Source organism: Phocoena phocoena, chromosome 17, assembly GCF_963924675.1.
Source record: "Phocoena phocoena chromosome 17, mPhoPho1.1, whole genome shotgun sequence".
NCBI classification, from domain to species: Eukaryota; Metazoa; Chordata; class Mammalia; order Artiodactyla; family Phocoenidae; genus Phocoena; species Phocoena phocoena.
In genome coordinates, this window is record NC_089235.1 from 47,672,420 (window position 1) to 47,688,485 (window position 16,066).

Sequence of the window (16,066 nt, forward strand, 5' to 3'; positions counted from 1 at the left end):
GATTTATTCTTTCAACCCTTCTTTCTTAGCTGTCTCTTTAAGGCAGTTTCCTTCTTTTACCACGTGTCCTGGCTCCTTTGGGACAGGCAAATTCTTTGGCTTACCCAAGTCTGAGCTCTAAGTGTGCGCACATGGAGCACGCAGAGCTGAGTGTGCACCTGGAATATCAAGGCCCTCAGTGGGTTTGGAGGGAAGCCTGCCACACCTTCCAGCCCCATCCAGAGAGAGTGTTCCGGCTGCCCTGCGATTCCTGAGAACAAAGTTCGAAATCACAGAACTGGAAAGGGTGTTAGTGACAGAGAGTCCAGCCCAGCTCTCTCAGAAATTATAGGCCCTACTCTCTGCTCCTCAGACCAACTAGGACAGGCAGGGGGTCTGACTGCTCCTTAATTCTTCGTAGCAATAGTTTCTCCCCTGTTTCTGGGCTGTCACCAGCTCCACTGGTTTTGAACAAGTGGCCAGAAAGCTTGGGGTACCTTCCAAAGCCCCCAGGATGGATGAATGGAACGAAGGTGGAAGGAAGAAAGGGAGGGAGGGAGGGAGGTTGGGAGAGACGGATAAATAAAGGGGTAACCCTAGCCGGCGAGGCTGAACCCCTCGCGGAATCCACCCACTCCCATACCGCCCTCCTCCTGTTCTCAGGCCGCCTCTCTTGCGTCCCACGTCCGGCTGGGGCGCACCGAGGGAGCATGCGGGGAAGCGTTTGACTTGGCACGGGATTGGGGTTAGGGCAGCAAGGGCGAGGGGAGGTGGGGGAGGAGAGGTGGGGAAGGGGAGGGCCTTGGAGGAGGAGGAGAGGAGGGGCGCGCTGGGAGCCGGCGCGGCGGAGGGGGCGACTGGCGCCGCGGGAGCTGGGCGTCTGGCTGCGGCGCGGGCGGGCAGGCGGGTCGAGGGACGCGATGCCGCCGCCGCCGCTGTCGCCGCCGCCGCCGCTGTCGCCGCCGCCTCTTCCTCGCCGGCCGGGGCTGCGCCGCCGGGGCTGAGCCGCCCTAGAACCGCGAACCGAGCGGCCGCTGGGCGCGCCAGCAGCGCAGGAGGATGGGCTGCGGCGGGAGCCGGGCGGATGCCATCGAGCCCCGCTACTACGAGAGCTGGACTCGCGAGACGGAGTCCACATGGCTCACGTACACCGACTCGGACGCGTCGCCCAGCAACGCCACCCCGGACAGCGGCCCCGAGGCGGGCGGCCTGCACGCAGGTGAGTGCGCCTGGCTCCCGCAGACCCCCAGCGCTGGGAGGCTGGGCACGGGAGGGGGAAGCGGGAGGGACGCGGGGCGCTGGGGCAGCCCAGTGCCCCAGAGAATTCTGTGCGGAATGGTGTTGGTGTTGTTGGGGCCGGGGGAGGAGCGGGGAGGCGGGAAACAGCACCTGTCTGCTGACAGACTGACCGACCCAGGCCCAGGGAGCAGCGCCAACCAGAGACCCCTACAAAAGGCTGAGCTAATCCCCTGGGCCTCGCGGAAACCCCGCACGTCTTGGCCTCCGCCCGTGCCTGCTCATTGGCCGGGGCCGGGTTGGGTGGGAGGACAGCCCGCGCGGCTCGCACACCTATCCCGCCGCCCACCCAGGCTTCTCGCCCGCTTGGACTCGCCTCCGCTGGATTTTGGCCCGTTTCCTCCTCTGGCCGCCTGGGCACTCTCTCCCTTGATTTATAGACTGGTCCAGATTACCTGGGTGGTTTCTTCCTCGTGGCTTCCCCCTTTTCTCCCGTGTCTCGAGTTTTGAAAACCAGAATCCCAGTTCAGGGCAAAATAAACAACGGCCGCCCCATCACTAGTTCTGCACTTCAGCTTACTTTTCAGGCAGTTGTTTCATAGCAAGGACTTCCTCTCTACCCCACGGTGCCTCGATGCTTTATATGAGGCAGGGCATGAAAGCGGATTACGACTATAAATTAAATACTCTTACCATTCTGGCAGAAATCTGATAGAAGGATATGCGAAGAACTTTCTGGACCTGTCACAAATCACATTTTGTTTTTTCTTTTAAAGCAGACAGTAATAATTGTAACGTAGAGATGAAAACAGACTGTTGCCACAGACTGACCTTTAATCATAAACTTGTTAGTGACGTTAAACGGAAAGAAACTCACTGCTTATTACATGGATGTTGTCAGAAGCCAGATCAATATTTGTATAAGAATGTTTTAACTATTTCCCTTTATGTTGCTGGCATTTTTAAATATTGAAATCTAAAATAGAAAATGAGGTTAATTTGAAGAATAGCATATATTATAAGGAGGAGGAGAGAAATGTCAACTACTCCTAACACATCAGTAGTCCTAAATTCCTGCCTCCTAAATAAGAGCTGTCACTTTAATCCTGAGACTCTGTCTCCATCTTTTAGGACCAAGCTGGGTCCTTTTTCACATGAACTTTGTGATTTTTTTTTTTTAAGCGAGAACCGTCAGTGAAAATTGTGCAAGGCATAATACTTCATTTGTCTCTAATTTTTCTGACTCACAGTAGCAATCATAATGGTTATTTCGTATTGCTGATGCTTTCAGTGGGCTTTCAAATGGTGTTGGCTGAATTCAGTGTCAGAATGAGGATAAGACATGAGCCTTCAAAATAGACCTGGTAAATGTTAGATGGAACAACATTTCCTGAGGAGGTATGGTACCTCTCAGGAGACACTCAGAAAGACCAGAGCTGCACTCCAAGGAAATAAGGTTAAAAACATCTAATGTGGAAAAGAACAAAGTACAGCTTCAGGGAATGGTTGCCTTGGTGACTGGAAGTATATAGTGTGTGTGTGTACATGTGTATGAGTGTGAGAGAGTTATTATGGGATGACTAAATATGTACATATTTATTTGTTTCCAATGCTTATTCATTTATTACTCTGCCATCCTGAGTCATGTCCCATCATGCATCATGAGATCTGGCTCCCGCAACAGGTGGGGTCCGGGACAAGCATGCTCATTCGTGGTACCCTACCAAACATGGGACAGCCCTGCCAGGCAAGTGGTCCTGAAGACCTGAGTCATTCACAGGAAGGGCTCGGCTCCAGTCTCAGAACAGCGCCCTGAAATTGGCAAGACACTTAGATGGGCAGGATCATTTCAATTCCCTAGAAATTTCCATCAGCCTCAGAGGAGAGGAACAGTTCTGAAGATCAAGATGGACTCAAGCTGTCCCTGGAAATCCACTGGCATTCCCTTTAGAGCCTTTAGAAAAAATGTCTTCTTGATTCTTGTGGATTTTCCAGACTAGCAATTTGTCATCTTTGGTCAGAGTGGGTCATTGGAGAAAGCGACCGTTCTCCTGGGTTTCAGCCACCCTGCGAGATTAGCCAGCATCCTTTATTTTTTTCTTCCCTCCTGCTCCCCCAGCCTCACCCACCTGCTGCCAGTGCACCACCTGTGAATTCAGTTCCAGTCTTCCGGGGGGCACCCACTGGCCCGCAGTGACTGTGTGGTGATGAGAAGCCAGAATGCCACTTTTTCCTGTTTCCATCAACTCTTTTCTGATGGGGGGACAAAAGGAAAAGCTGGATTTAGGGGAATTCAGGTTGTAAAATCATCACTAAGGCCTTCATGACTAGAACTCTAGAGCTGGAGAGGCTCTCTGAAGGTCATCTGTTGAAGGCAGATGGGATTCAGTTAAGTTGCCCAGTCTGCACTGCACAGCCTCCCAGTCCTTTCACAGTTCTTACCCCCAGCTCCCTCAGTCCTCAAGAGTCCTTTCTTTCTGGGCCCCTGGTCACTCTCCTTTAGTAGCACATTGAAGCCACTTTTCTTCTAGCCCTCCCAACCTCAGGAGCTCTGAGGGCAGGGAGTGGACTAATGCATCTTTATATCTTGTCCTTAGCCAGTTACACTGTGGAGCCCCCAGCTGGGATTTTCTTGAATGCGTAGGCTCTCCGTTTAACCCTCCCCTCCCCTGTCAGCGCTTCCTAGGTTCCCTCCCCCTTTGCTCTGCCTTGCATCCCTTGCTGCCGATGTTTTCCCACTTGAATGAGTTTAACCTAGATTCCTCCAAGTGTCTTTCTGAGCCCACAGCTTTTCTTTAACAAGTGCCCTCAGCTTTGCCCTACCCCATTGAAACCCCTGGCCCAGCTCAAAGATGCCATTTCTTCTGTAGCGCCACCACCCCTCAACCTCAACTCCACACCCATATCTACCAAAAAGCCCTATTTAAGCACATCTGCTTGTAAGCCTCATTTCTATTTCTCTTAGTCCAGTCCAGATTGAGGTCACGTCACATGACAGGTGTTCAGTATTTGTTGAATGAATTCTGCATTTCACCGCAGGAAGGAGGCATGTTTTTCTGCCAGTTCCACGAAGGAGAGAGTTTCTTTCCTTCTTCTCCTTACTTACAGGATCCTTACATGATCCTGAGCCTTTGATCTCTGTGTTTGGGGATCACCTCCACTTGCCAGCAGAATTCGATTTTTAGATTTAGCTATTATGTAGGCTGGAATTAAAGACCTAACTGAAGCCGCAGTATCTGATATCCATGGCTTCTCTGTGTCATCGAAGCCTGTCTCTCTGTCACAGGAGGAAATTAAATTGGTCTGGTGTGATTTAGTTCTCATAACATCAGTTTACTGGATTGATTTTTACCTCTGTGGTCTGATGGAGGTCTCCTATGGAGAAAGGGGGTCTCTGAGGTTGCTCTACCCCAGCCTAGCTCAGCCATTCCATACGTGAATAACTTCCTAGCTTCACCTCAATTTAATCACGAGTCCCTTAAATTACATCCTTAAAGATCCCCTTTTCTTTCTTTTTTTTTTAAACCTAGTATAGGACATAGACGATTTTAGATAGTCTATAGATTTTTTCTTTTTGGCTTCATTGCGTTGGGTCTTCATTGATGCGCGCGGGCTTTCCCTAGTTGCAAGCGGGGGCTACTCTTCGTTGTGGTGCGTGGGCTTCTCCTTGCGGTGACTTCTCTTGTTGTGGAGCACGGGCTCTAGGTGCGTGGGCTTCAGTAGTTGTGGCACGTGGGCTCAGTAGTTGTGGCGTACAGGCTTAGTTGCTCCACGGCATGTGGGATCTTCCCGGACCAGGGATCAAACCTGTGTCCCCTGCATTGGCAGGTCCCTCCCCTTTTCTACTGTTAGTATTTTTCTAATGTCTCTAGAGAATAAAACATTTCAAATTTCTCTAAAATGCTTCTACTTTATAGTTTTAAATTGCTATAATAAGTGCTTTAGTGAATGCAAGATGGAAGATTGCAGAATTAGACTCACAGCAAAATGATTTATCTAAATCAATTGAAATATGTCAGGTGAAATGAAGAGCACTTAGTATTACCATTAGCTAACATTTATTGATATCTTACCAAGGGCCAGGCACTATACTTAGTGGCACTTTATGTAAATCATCTCTCTTAATCCTCACGAGGGGGGATGAGGTAGAACTATTGCTATCCTTCTTTTGCAAGTGAGGGAATGAGGCTTAGAGTGTGCAGTAACTTTTCCCGATCCAAGACTCGAATCCAGCTTTTTCTGAATCCAAAGCCCGCACTCCTAAATCCTGCCCTCCTGATGAATGGGGGGATCAACTATAGAATTCTTGATTTGACAGTGGATGGCACTCAAAGTCTAGTGTGGTCTCTTGGCAGTCTAGTCTGGTCTCAGCACAGTTTTCTTCCGCAGCATCTCTGAGGAAGGGATATCTCTTCCCTAGGGATGGAGGTCTACCCATACCTTTGTGGAGCAGTTTCCCTTGCAAGAAACTCTTCCTGCTGCCTTGTAATTTCCACCTGGTCTCACATAGATCGTTCCTTCAACATTTGAAGATTGCTGTTGTATTTTCTCTCACTGTTGGTCCGCCAGGCCAAACACATGCAATTCCTTCAGTCATTTCTCAGACTTGTGTGGGACTGACCATATTTCTACAAATGCACCGTTTGGTTTGTCAAAGTCCCTCTTGATACAAGGGACCTATGCTGCTGACATCAGCTGAAGAGCAGAAGGAAATATGAGGTCTGTTATGATGTGGACACTGACCCTTTCCCGATGCAGGTAAAACCAGGTTAGGATTTGTTTGTTTTCCTGCTGTTGTTGTTGCCACGTTACCTTGATGACTCACATGAAGCTTGCAATTAGTTAAAACCCTTGGATCTTTCTTTCTAGTCACATTTAAGTTCTGTGACATCAGTGACATTGTCTGGTTTTCACTCTACATACCCAGCACCTGGAACAGTGTCTAGAATATAGGTGACACTCAATAAATGTTTGTGGAATGAGTGAATTTTTTTCCCTAATGAATCCTACATTTGTACTATTGATTTCCATATCCCAAATTTGGGATTTTTACAATTCTTCTTGTTAAAACTAATCGTGTTGGTTTCAGTTTCATGTTTAAACTTACTGACCTTGACTCATTTGGGTAGTGCCATGAAGACAATAGTCTAGGTCTTCGTTGCCCTCTGTTGGAAGTCTAAAGATAAAGGACATTTATTTGCTCGTTTGTTTATTCAATATACCGCTGGCACAAAGATGAGTGAGATATGTTCCTCGACCTGAAGAACTTAATAGTACAGGGGACACAGGTGGACACACTTCAGGTCAGCATGATGCACACTGGAACAGCATGAAGGAAGGGTGCTGGGGGAGTGCAGAGGACTGAGTAGTTCATTTTGCCTGGGGAGGGGCCAGTGTGTACAGACCCCTGCAGGAGGCTTCCCTGCAGAAGGAAGCAGGACTGCTCCTGCAGACTTGCACAGCCGGTTACCCTGATTCCCTCCTTGAGTGAGGGCACCTATGCAGAACCCACCAGGGGCTTCCTGGTGGATAAGCCTCCCTGCTTCCCCCAGCTCTCTCTATATACCTGTTACCACTTGGTTATATTTTCAAACAATTTTTTAAATTGAAGTATAGTTAATTTATTAATTTACAATGTTGTGTTAGTTTTAAGTGTACAGCAAAGTGATTTTATATATATATAATTTTTCAGATTCTTTTCCATTATAGGTTATGACAAGATATTCTAGCAATTACTAAGGTCTTCCCCCGTGGGAATGACTTGCTCCGTTACTTAGGTAAGGTGTCTTTCCACTGGCCATTGTAGTCCTGTGCCTAACGCTGGGCCTGGCTATAGTAGGACCTCAAGCAATCTCTCTTGAATGAATACATCTCCTAAAACTTCTGTGTCCATTTCGTTCTTCGTGCAGTGCCCAGAGTTAATGTTTTCTTTCCTCAAAAGTTCCATCTGCTCGTCCTTTTCAGGTTCTTGTCTACCTGATGGGTTGTATAGTAAGAAAACATCCCCACCTCTCACACCCCCTTTGCCAAACACAAGCCCCTTTGTTATAAGGGTGGTTTTGCAAAAATCACTTCAAGAAACAGGTGGCAGCAAACCCGGGCAGTTCATCAACATCTAGGAAGTCTCACCTCTCATGGCCCTGGTCTCTCGAGTAGTCACCCGTCCTGCCCCAGGCTCTCCAGGTGCCTTGTCCAGCCCAGTAAGAGCAGGGGTCATACTGCACTGCCGGGCGTGTTCCCGTCTGTGTCTCGGGGTAGCCTGTGAGCTCTGCCAGGTTGCGGACTGCGTGATTGGCATTTGCATGCCTGGTACCTACCACATGTATGTTGAATGACTGTAAAAGTACCTGGGTGGATGAATGATCCAGCTAGGCAAGTGAGTTGTGTCTGTCTGTCTTGTACCCTCTTTCCTGAGTCCTATCTTAGACGATTTTGTCTTGGACATTAGTCCAGTGAACCGTGTCTTCATTGGACACTAGATAAAGCTATTCTGGCTCTGATCAGAAATGAATTTAAGGCTCCAGGCTTGGGCCCCAATGCGAGGAAGAGAGTCCCCTCTCAATCAGCAGGGAGTCTTTTCGTGCACTCAGCAGTCCCCCAACCCCTGGAGGTCCTGCCTTCACCCTGGGATCTGTGCACCTGTGACCCTCAGCCCCTTCCCGCAGATAAGACCATTCTGTCCTTGAGTGAAGCTGGGAGTCTGAGCCTGTTGTTCCTTACCCATGGTGTCTGGGCTTTCATCCCAGGAGCCCTTCTGTGTCAGGCCCATGGCCTCTAGCCCCTCTCAGAAGACTATTTGACCCTGCTAGGACTCTTACAGAGGCTCTCTGGCTGGTCCCAATGCCACCTTTGCTTCCATCTGTAGAGGGGACTGGGTGGGTGAACCCTGAGCCACATTGTGGTCCAGCCCCTTCCAGCTCAGCCACCAGCAGAGTTCACTTCCTCACGTGCTCCCCTCCCACTCTGCCCCCCGCCCAACTGCCTCCTTCTCTCCGGAGATAAAGCTCTTTCAGAATGTTGCTGTGGGCTAAACTGTGTCCCACCAAGTGTATATGTCGAAGTCCTAACCTCCAGAATGTGACATTTTTTGGTTTTTGTTTTTATTTTATTTTTATTGAATTCAATTTACAATGTTGTATTAGTTTCTGGTATATAGCAAAGTGATTCAGTTATACATGTATATGCATATTATTTTTCATATTCTTTTCCATTGTGGTTTATTACAAGATATTGAATATAGTTCCCTGTGCTATACAGTAGGACCTTGTTGTTTATTTTATATATAGTAGTTTGTATCTGCTAATCTCAAACTCCTAATTTATCCTTCCCCCACCCTCTTTCCCCTTTGGTAACCATAAGTTTCTTTTCTATGTCTATGAGTCTGTTTCAGTTTTGTAAATAAATTCATCTGTGTCACATTTTAGATTCCACATATAAGTGATATCATATGGTATTTGCCTTTCTCCTTCTGACTTACTTCACTTGGTATGATAATCTCTAGGTTCATCCATGTTGCTGCAAGTGGCATTATTTCATTCTTTTTTACGGCTGAGTAGTATTCCATTGTATATATGTGCCACACCTTCTCTCTTTATTCATCTGTTGATGGACATTTAGATTGTTTCCATGTCTTGGCTATTGTAAATAGTGCTGCTATGAACATGGGGGTGCATGTATCTTTTCAAATTAGAGTTTTCTTTGAATATATGCCCAGGAGTGAGATTGCTGGATCATATGGCAACTCTATTTTTAGTTTTCTAAGGAACCTCCATACTGTTCTCCATAGCGGCTGCACCAATTTACATTCCCACCAACAGTGCAAGAGGGTTCCCTTTTCTCCATAACCTCTCCAGCGTTTGTTATTTGTAGACTTTTTAATGGTGGCCGTTCTGATGGGTGTGAGGTGGTAGGTACATCACTGGTGGTTTTGATTTGCATTTCTCTAATAATTAGTGATGATGAGCACCTTTTCACATGTCTATTGGCCATCTGTACGTCTTCTTTGGAGAAATGTCCATTTAGGTCTTTTGCCCATTTTTTTTTATTGGGTTGTTTGCTTTTTTGTTATTGAGTTGTATGAGCTCTTTGTATATTTTGGAAATTATGCCCTTGCCGGTCTCATTGTTTGCAAATATTTTTTCCCAGTCCATAGGTTGTTTTTTCATTTTGTTTATGCAAAACCTTTCATTTTATGTAAGCAAAAGCTTATAAGTTTGATAAGGACCATTTGTTTATTTTTGTTTTTATTTCTATTGCCTTGGGAGACTGACCTAAGAAAGCACTGGTATGATTTATGTCAGAGAACGTTTTGCCTATGTTCTTTTCTAGAGTGTGACGTTTTTTGGAGATAGGGTACTTACAGAGGTAATCAAGTTAAAATGAGGTCATTACAGTGGGCTCTAATCTAATGTGACTGGTGTCCATATGAAAAGGGAAATGTGAACACACAGACAGACACTCAGGGACAATGCCATGTGAAGATGAACGCAGAGATTGAACGGCCAAGGAAGGCCAAAGATGGCCAGCCAAGCAGCAGAAGCTACAGGAGAGGCATGAAACAGATTCTCCCTCACAGCCCTCAGAAGGAACCAGCCCCACCAGCACCTTGATCTCAGACTTCTAGCCTCCGGAACTGTGAGACGATACATTTCTGTTAAGCCGACTGGTTTGTGGTACTTTGTTACGGCAGCTACAGAAGACTAATAAACATGTATTTATGAGCACAGACACTGAACATTTGGAAATAATAAGAGAGAGGATTTCTGTGGTCACTACCTCACACTTCCTTCAGAGATTGGGTCTCTTTCCTTGTCATTTATATTCAAATAGCATTTATTGAGCATCTACTATAGGTGAGAATTTTTCTCTTGGGATGTTAGCTTACATAACTCTCTAAAATTACCTCAGAAATCATTGCTATCACCATCTACCAGATGAGGAAACGAGGTTCAGTGAGATTAAGAGATTGAGCGGTTTAAACACAACACTGTAAATCAACTACGATAAAATTTAAAAAATAACAATACTAGTAATAAAAGAGATCGAGCGGGGTCACCCATCCAGGAAGTGGAAGCACCCAGCTCAGACTCCAGTTCTCTAGTTTCTAAATGCAGGGCAGTACTAACAACTAAGCACAAATTTAGGGCCCTCCTCCACCCCATCTGGTTTGGCTTTTTTGAAAACATGAGCCACTTGGAGTGGGAGCCTCCTGCCAGCATTCTCAAGGATGAGGACAGGAGTCTTTGGAGAGACACGTGCAGCTTTGTGACACCAACGACACCCCCTGCCTGTGCTGAGTGTCCCCAAGTAGGGCTGCCGGGGCTGCTCAGAAAATCACCTGCATCCCACTCAACCTGATGGGCTTGTTAAAGATGGAATAGTCTTTGGGCAGAATAAGATTTTTTTTCTGGTTTCAAACGAAATGGGTGCTCCTCAAGAAAATCTAGAAAGTGCAGAGAAGCACACAGAAGGAAATAACGCCTCTGTAACATTTAGGTTTTGTCCTTAAGGTCCTGCATCTAGGTGTATACGGTGCACATTGTATCTTCTGTAGGGTTTATGTTTAAAGTTTGAGGGGGCATGGGAAAAATATCCCTCAGATTGCTTGGAAGCTCAAAGGCCAAGAAAAATAACTTTTTTGTTTCTTTGTGTTGAGGAAAATATTTAGAGGTCGTGGCAGCCAAAGTCTAGTTTGAATGGGGGAAGAGCAGGGGCCAAAGACCCTGGATCAGCGAAGGGATTTTTCTCCCTGTTTTCTTTCAGCACTAAGCAAACGTAGTTGAATTCAGGTAAGTTATGTACTAGGCTAATGTGTAGTGTGAGTCCATTGTGTGTAACCCCTCCACCTCCCCCTTTCACCTCCCTTCCATCCCCCACAACTGGCTCGGGCTGAGGTTGCTGTTTTATATTCTGCCTAGCTGTTTGCTGGGGTTTAGAGTTGCTTTATGGGTGTAGAAACATGGTGTGTGTGTGTGTGTGTGTGTGTGTGTACACGTGTACCAGCTCTCTGTCTGAGTCACAAATGCCCATGAGGTCGTGCAGGTTGGCTGCCCAGCGTTGGGGTTGCTACAACCCCATACACTGCAGCTCATACACAGACAGAATAGATACGGAGTGTCTGCTTACATCTTGCCATGTGGCTTCTGTGTAATGAAGCAAAGCCAGAAGCCTGAGTAGATTTTCCTTAATCTAGCTCTATCTGCTTTACGAATAGTGCCAGTTTTTCCCAGATTCCAGGATTAGGTTGTCCATTAGTCCTTACTTTGGGTAATGTTGTGAGTCTTGGTTTTTTTCTGTCTTCATAGGCATTTTAATGGGCATTTGGGCAAGGCTGAGTCAGCGGCTCCTAGCTAGATGCCCTTCAGCCTGGAAGTCCAACCCAGAGCCTCTAGACCTTTTCCTCCAAGCCACTGCACCCACAGCTGTCAGACAGCCACACCTACGGGAGGGACCACTCAGCCAGATCTGATCTCTGTTTACAATCTCCTTCTCATGTGACCATGTCCTAACTTTTCTCTTCTTCATCATCATCATCACCATCATCATCAACAACTTCCTTGTTATTTTGCTTGGAGATAGTATAGTTCAGTGGTTAAGGAATTAGACTTTAACAACAGACATTTACCAGCCGTGTGACCTTGAGCAAGTTTCTTAGCTTTTCTGGGTTTCAGTTTCCACACTGTAAGATGGGAGTCATTGCAGAATTCATGTACTCACAAATATGAAGGGCATAGTTTCTTTCTTCTTTTTGTTTGTTTGTTTGTTTTTTGCAGTACGCGGGCCTCTCACTGTTGTGGCGTCTCCCGTTGAGGAGCACAGACTCCGGACGTGCAGGCTCAGCAGCCATGGCTCACAGGCCCAGCCGCTCCGCGGCACATGGGATCTTCCCGGACCGGGGCACGAACCCGCGTCCCCTGCATCGGCAGGCGGACTCTCAACCACTGTGCCACCAGGGAAGCCCTCTTTCTTCTTTTTATACAAAAGGATTTATTAAAAAACCAGTAAGACCCTACTATATCATGACACGGTCACCCTGGGCTTTTAACACAAGACTTGCTCTACAATACTGGGGAGGGCAGGGCATAAAACACAAATTGATTCTGAAGCATAGCCATTAAGAAATAAAGCAATGAAAGCAAATTTATTTCAATGAGAACTCAGAATTAAACTCCAGAGGGACCCAACATCATACTTCCAGTTCGGGGACTTGATACAAAAAATTTAGTTTGAACTGCTATCAGCAGGTGGCAGGGGCCACCTTTAAGTGAATCTTCAATTTGGAAAATACTGCTTCACCACCTGTTGGGGCTAAGTTGCAAATGGAACAATTTAGTATGGTTTGCAGCTGTTTTGATGACCACCTCACCTGGATACTTTCCCATAACCACTGTGCTGGTCCCCACCTCTTGCGCGAGCTCTTCCTGCAAATCCTCCTCTGGATCCCCACTGTTGCTGTCGCTGATGATGTTCCTTCGATATAGCTACTTATATCTCACATTTACTAAGACCATCATTGTGGTATTTCTTTTCCATTATCTTCTTCACTGGTTCCTCTTCCTTAAAGGTAATAAAGCAGAATAAGGGCATAGCGTTTCAGTGCTGCCCATCCTGGCACCCAGGATCCCCTGCCTCTTCAGTCTCGCCAGTTGCGAACCCGGGGCCACCCCTCCTCTGTTTCTGAGTTGCTTGGCATTGCTGTTGAAAGCCGTGAGTGTTGGCCATTGCATCCAGTAGTGATTCATGCCTAGAACCTCAGTGTCTTTACCAGTTCTTGGCAGTTCTGTTAGTTCCTTATTAATGTGCTGTCTGTCTTAGTCCCCATGTAATGCTCCCGATATTATTCCGTTCTTGCCCTCTGAATGCTAAAACAATGGAAGACTTTCTGTGAATTCTCCCATCTCTTCCTCCAGTCACCTATTGTATATCCTTCTTGCCGCCTCAGCATTTTTAAACATCTTTAGCCATCTTCTCTCCTCAGATCTGCCTGTTTGGATTCTAGGCCCACTGATGAGGTTGTTCCTTGTTGTAACAATAGATGAGGCCATCACAGGTGGTTCCGTATTTTTTCTGCTCTTAACGAAAAGTCTGGAGATTGGTAGCCATGCTGCTCAAGGCCGCTATCAAGGACCCAGGCTCTTTGAGCTTATTGTTTTGCCATCCTTGTTGTGTGGATTTCATCCTCATAGTTGCAAGTCGCTGTGGCATCTTATTTTAGATAGGAAGAAGGGGGAAAGGTAGAAAGAAGCATTCCACCTAAGTTTTCTTTTTAATCTGTAAAACAGTAGCTTTCCCAGAATCCAGTAAACTTTGCTTGCATGTCACACTGGCCAGAACCGTGTTACACGGCTATCACAGGCCTCAAGAGCCTAGGAAATCAAGACTTTTAGCTGCGCTCATGACCCCCTAAAAGTAATGGGTCCTTTTGCAAAGAAAAAAACGGGGAGAATCGATATTGGGTAGGCTGCAGGCAGGTGCATGTACCTTTCATCCGAAGACCATGTCAGAGGAGAGAAGAGTAGCAGGAGTCAGGGGAAAGGAGAAAAGGAAGTAGAGAGGGGAGAGGCGTAGGTCTGCCAGAAACCAAGACAACATAATTACTAGTGTTAAGATTTTGCTGTAATAATAATATATAATAATAATAATTGTGTGCTTTTAGCTTTCCCATGTGTCAAGTGAATTCATAAAGGTGAATATTTGCTGAAAAAGTTACATGTGCCAATATTGAACTAATCTCAGAAATACTGCAGTAATAGCCCAAACTGAAATCTTTTTAAATGGTCTTTCGACATCAGACTCTGTGCTGTGTACACACGACGCGTGGTGGACATTTCCTTGTTTTCCACTTCATTTTCTTGCAAAGTTAATGCCAGCCAGAAACTGATGTGCCAGCTGATCCTCTGTGGTACCTATGTCCAACTAGTGGGAGCATTTGTGCAGGTTTACTGTGCAGGGTCGCTCTGATGCCCGGGCTGGGGGCTTCTGCTGGAGAAGCAGCAGACAGCCAATTGTCTAATTTAAAGAGTTGACAGCATTTCCTGTGAAAGTTTTAAAAAAATCACCCTGCTATTGTCTCCAGGTCTGGTGGACTTTAGGGCACAGGGAAACCAAAAGGATTTGTAGAAAATAGCAGGGCTGTTTGGGAAACTGGTCGCCATAACAACAGGGCACAGCACAGCAGCAGTTACAAGGGAAGTGGCGATGGCCAGCGCCCTTCACAGGAGGGACGATTCAGGTTTAAACACCTCCATAAACAACAGTTGTGTTTGACAACGAGGCGTCCATAAATTATTACGTCCAAGAGTCACTTTTCAAGGACTGTCTTCATAGCAGCCAGGTTCAGATTTGCTTGCTGGGGAGATAAGTGATGTGTGTGCCAACACTAAGGAGCATAGCCACTGCCTCGTGAGCGTGGCTTCTGTTAACTGAGTGCCCAGCACGTGCCAGGACTTGCTTATTCAGTATCTAATTCTGTTACCCCCATTTTACAGATTGGGGGAAGTCAGGGAGGTGAGGTACCTTGCCCAAGGGCTGCACATCAGGTTCTCTTGGGGAACCTAAAACAAAGCCTGTACCCCAAACCTGGGGCTTCAAATGTGGTAGATGGGTGGGGCCAAAACTCCTGCATCTTTAACAGCTTCTTTAGGTCAACACTGAGAGGCATTCCCTCTGTCTATGGTGGAGCCAAGATTCTGCATTTCTAACAAGCTCTCAGGTGATGCTTGGACCTCTCTTAGAGAAGGGAAGTCCTAGATCAGAGCCTGGCAAACCTTTTCTGTAAAGGCCCGGATAGTAAATATTTCAGGCTACATGGGCCACTGACCTCTGTTGCAACTACTCAACTTTGCTGTTTTTAGCACCAAAGCAGCCATAGGAAGACATACATAAATGAGTGGCTGTTTGTTTTTTTGATATTGAGCTGCATGAGTTGCTTGTATGTTTTGGAGATTAATCCTTTGTCAGTTGCTTCATTTGCAAATAGTTTCTCCCATTCTGAGGGTTGTCTTTTCATCTTGTTTATGGTTTCCTTTGCTGTGCAAAAGCTTTGAAGTTTCATTAGGTCCTATTTGTTTATTTTTGTTTTGATTTCCGTTTCTCTAGGAGGTGGGTCAAAAAGGATCTTGCTGTGATTTATGTCATAGAGTGTTCTGCCTATGTTTTCCTCTAAGAGTTTGATGGTGTCTGGCCTTACATTTAGGTCTTTAATCCATTTTGAGTTTATTTTTGTGTATGGTGTTAGGGAGTGTTCTAATTTCATTCTTTTACATGTAGCTGTCCAGTTTTCCCAGCACGACTTATTGAATAGGCTGTCTTTTCTCCACTGTATGTTCTTGCCTCCTTTATCAAAGATAAGGTGACCATATTTGTGTGGGTTTATCCCTGGGCTTTCTATCCTGTTCCATTTATCTATATTTCTGTTTTTGTGCCAATACCATACTGTCTTGATTACTGTAGCTTTGTAGTATAGTCTGAAATCAGGAAGCCTCCAGCTCCATTTTTCGTTCTCAAGATTGCTTTGGCTCTTCAGGGTCTTTTATGTTACCATACAAATTGTGAAATTTTTTGTTCTAGTTCTGTGAAAAATGCCAGTGGTAGTTTGATAGGGATTGCATTGAATCTGTAGATTGCTTTGGGTAGTAGAGTCATTTTCACAATGTTGATTCTTCCAATCCAAGAATATGGTATATCTCTCCATGCAGAAAATTATAAGACACTGATGAAAGAAATTAAAGATGATAATCTTTAATTTCTTTCATCAGTGTCTTATAATTTTCTGCATACAGGTCTTTTGTCTCCTTAGGTAGGTTTATTCCTAGATATTTTATTCTTTTTGTTGCAGTGGTAAATGGGAGTG

General features: G+C 46.0%; 1 protein-coding gene across 2 annotated transcripts in view; it reads left to right on the plus strand.

The window, feature by feature from the left end:
- The first annotated feature begins 1,038 nt into the window (after positions 1–1,038).
- BAALC (BAALC binder of MAP3K1 and KLF4) overlaps positions 1,039–16,066 on the plus strand; it is an 88,885-nt gene continuing 73,857 nt past the window's right edge. For both annotated transcript variants that reach the window (XM_065895595.1, XM_065895597.1), the window contains exon 1: positions 1,039–1,198. In XM_065895595.1, the coding sequence (XP_065751667.1) occupies positions 1,039–1,198 (160 nt within the window). The remainder of the gene's footprint in view (positions 1,199–16,066) is intronic.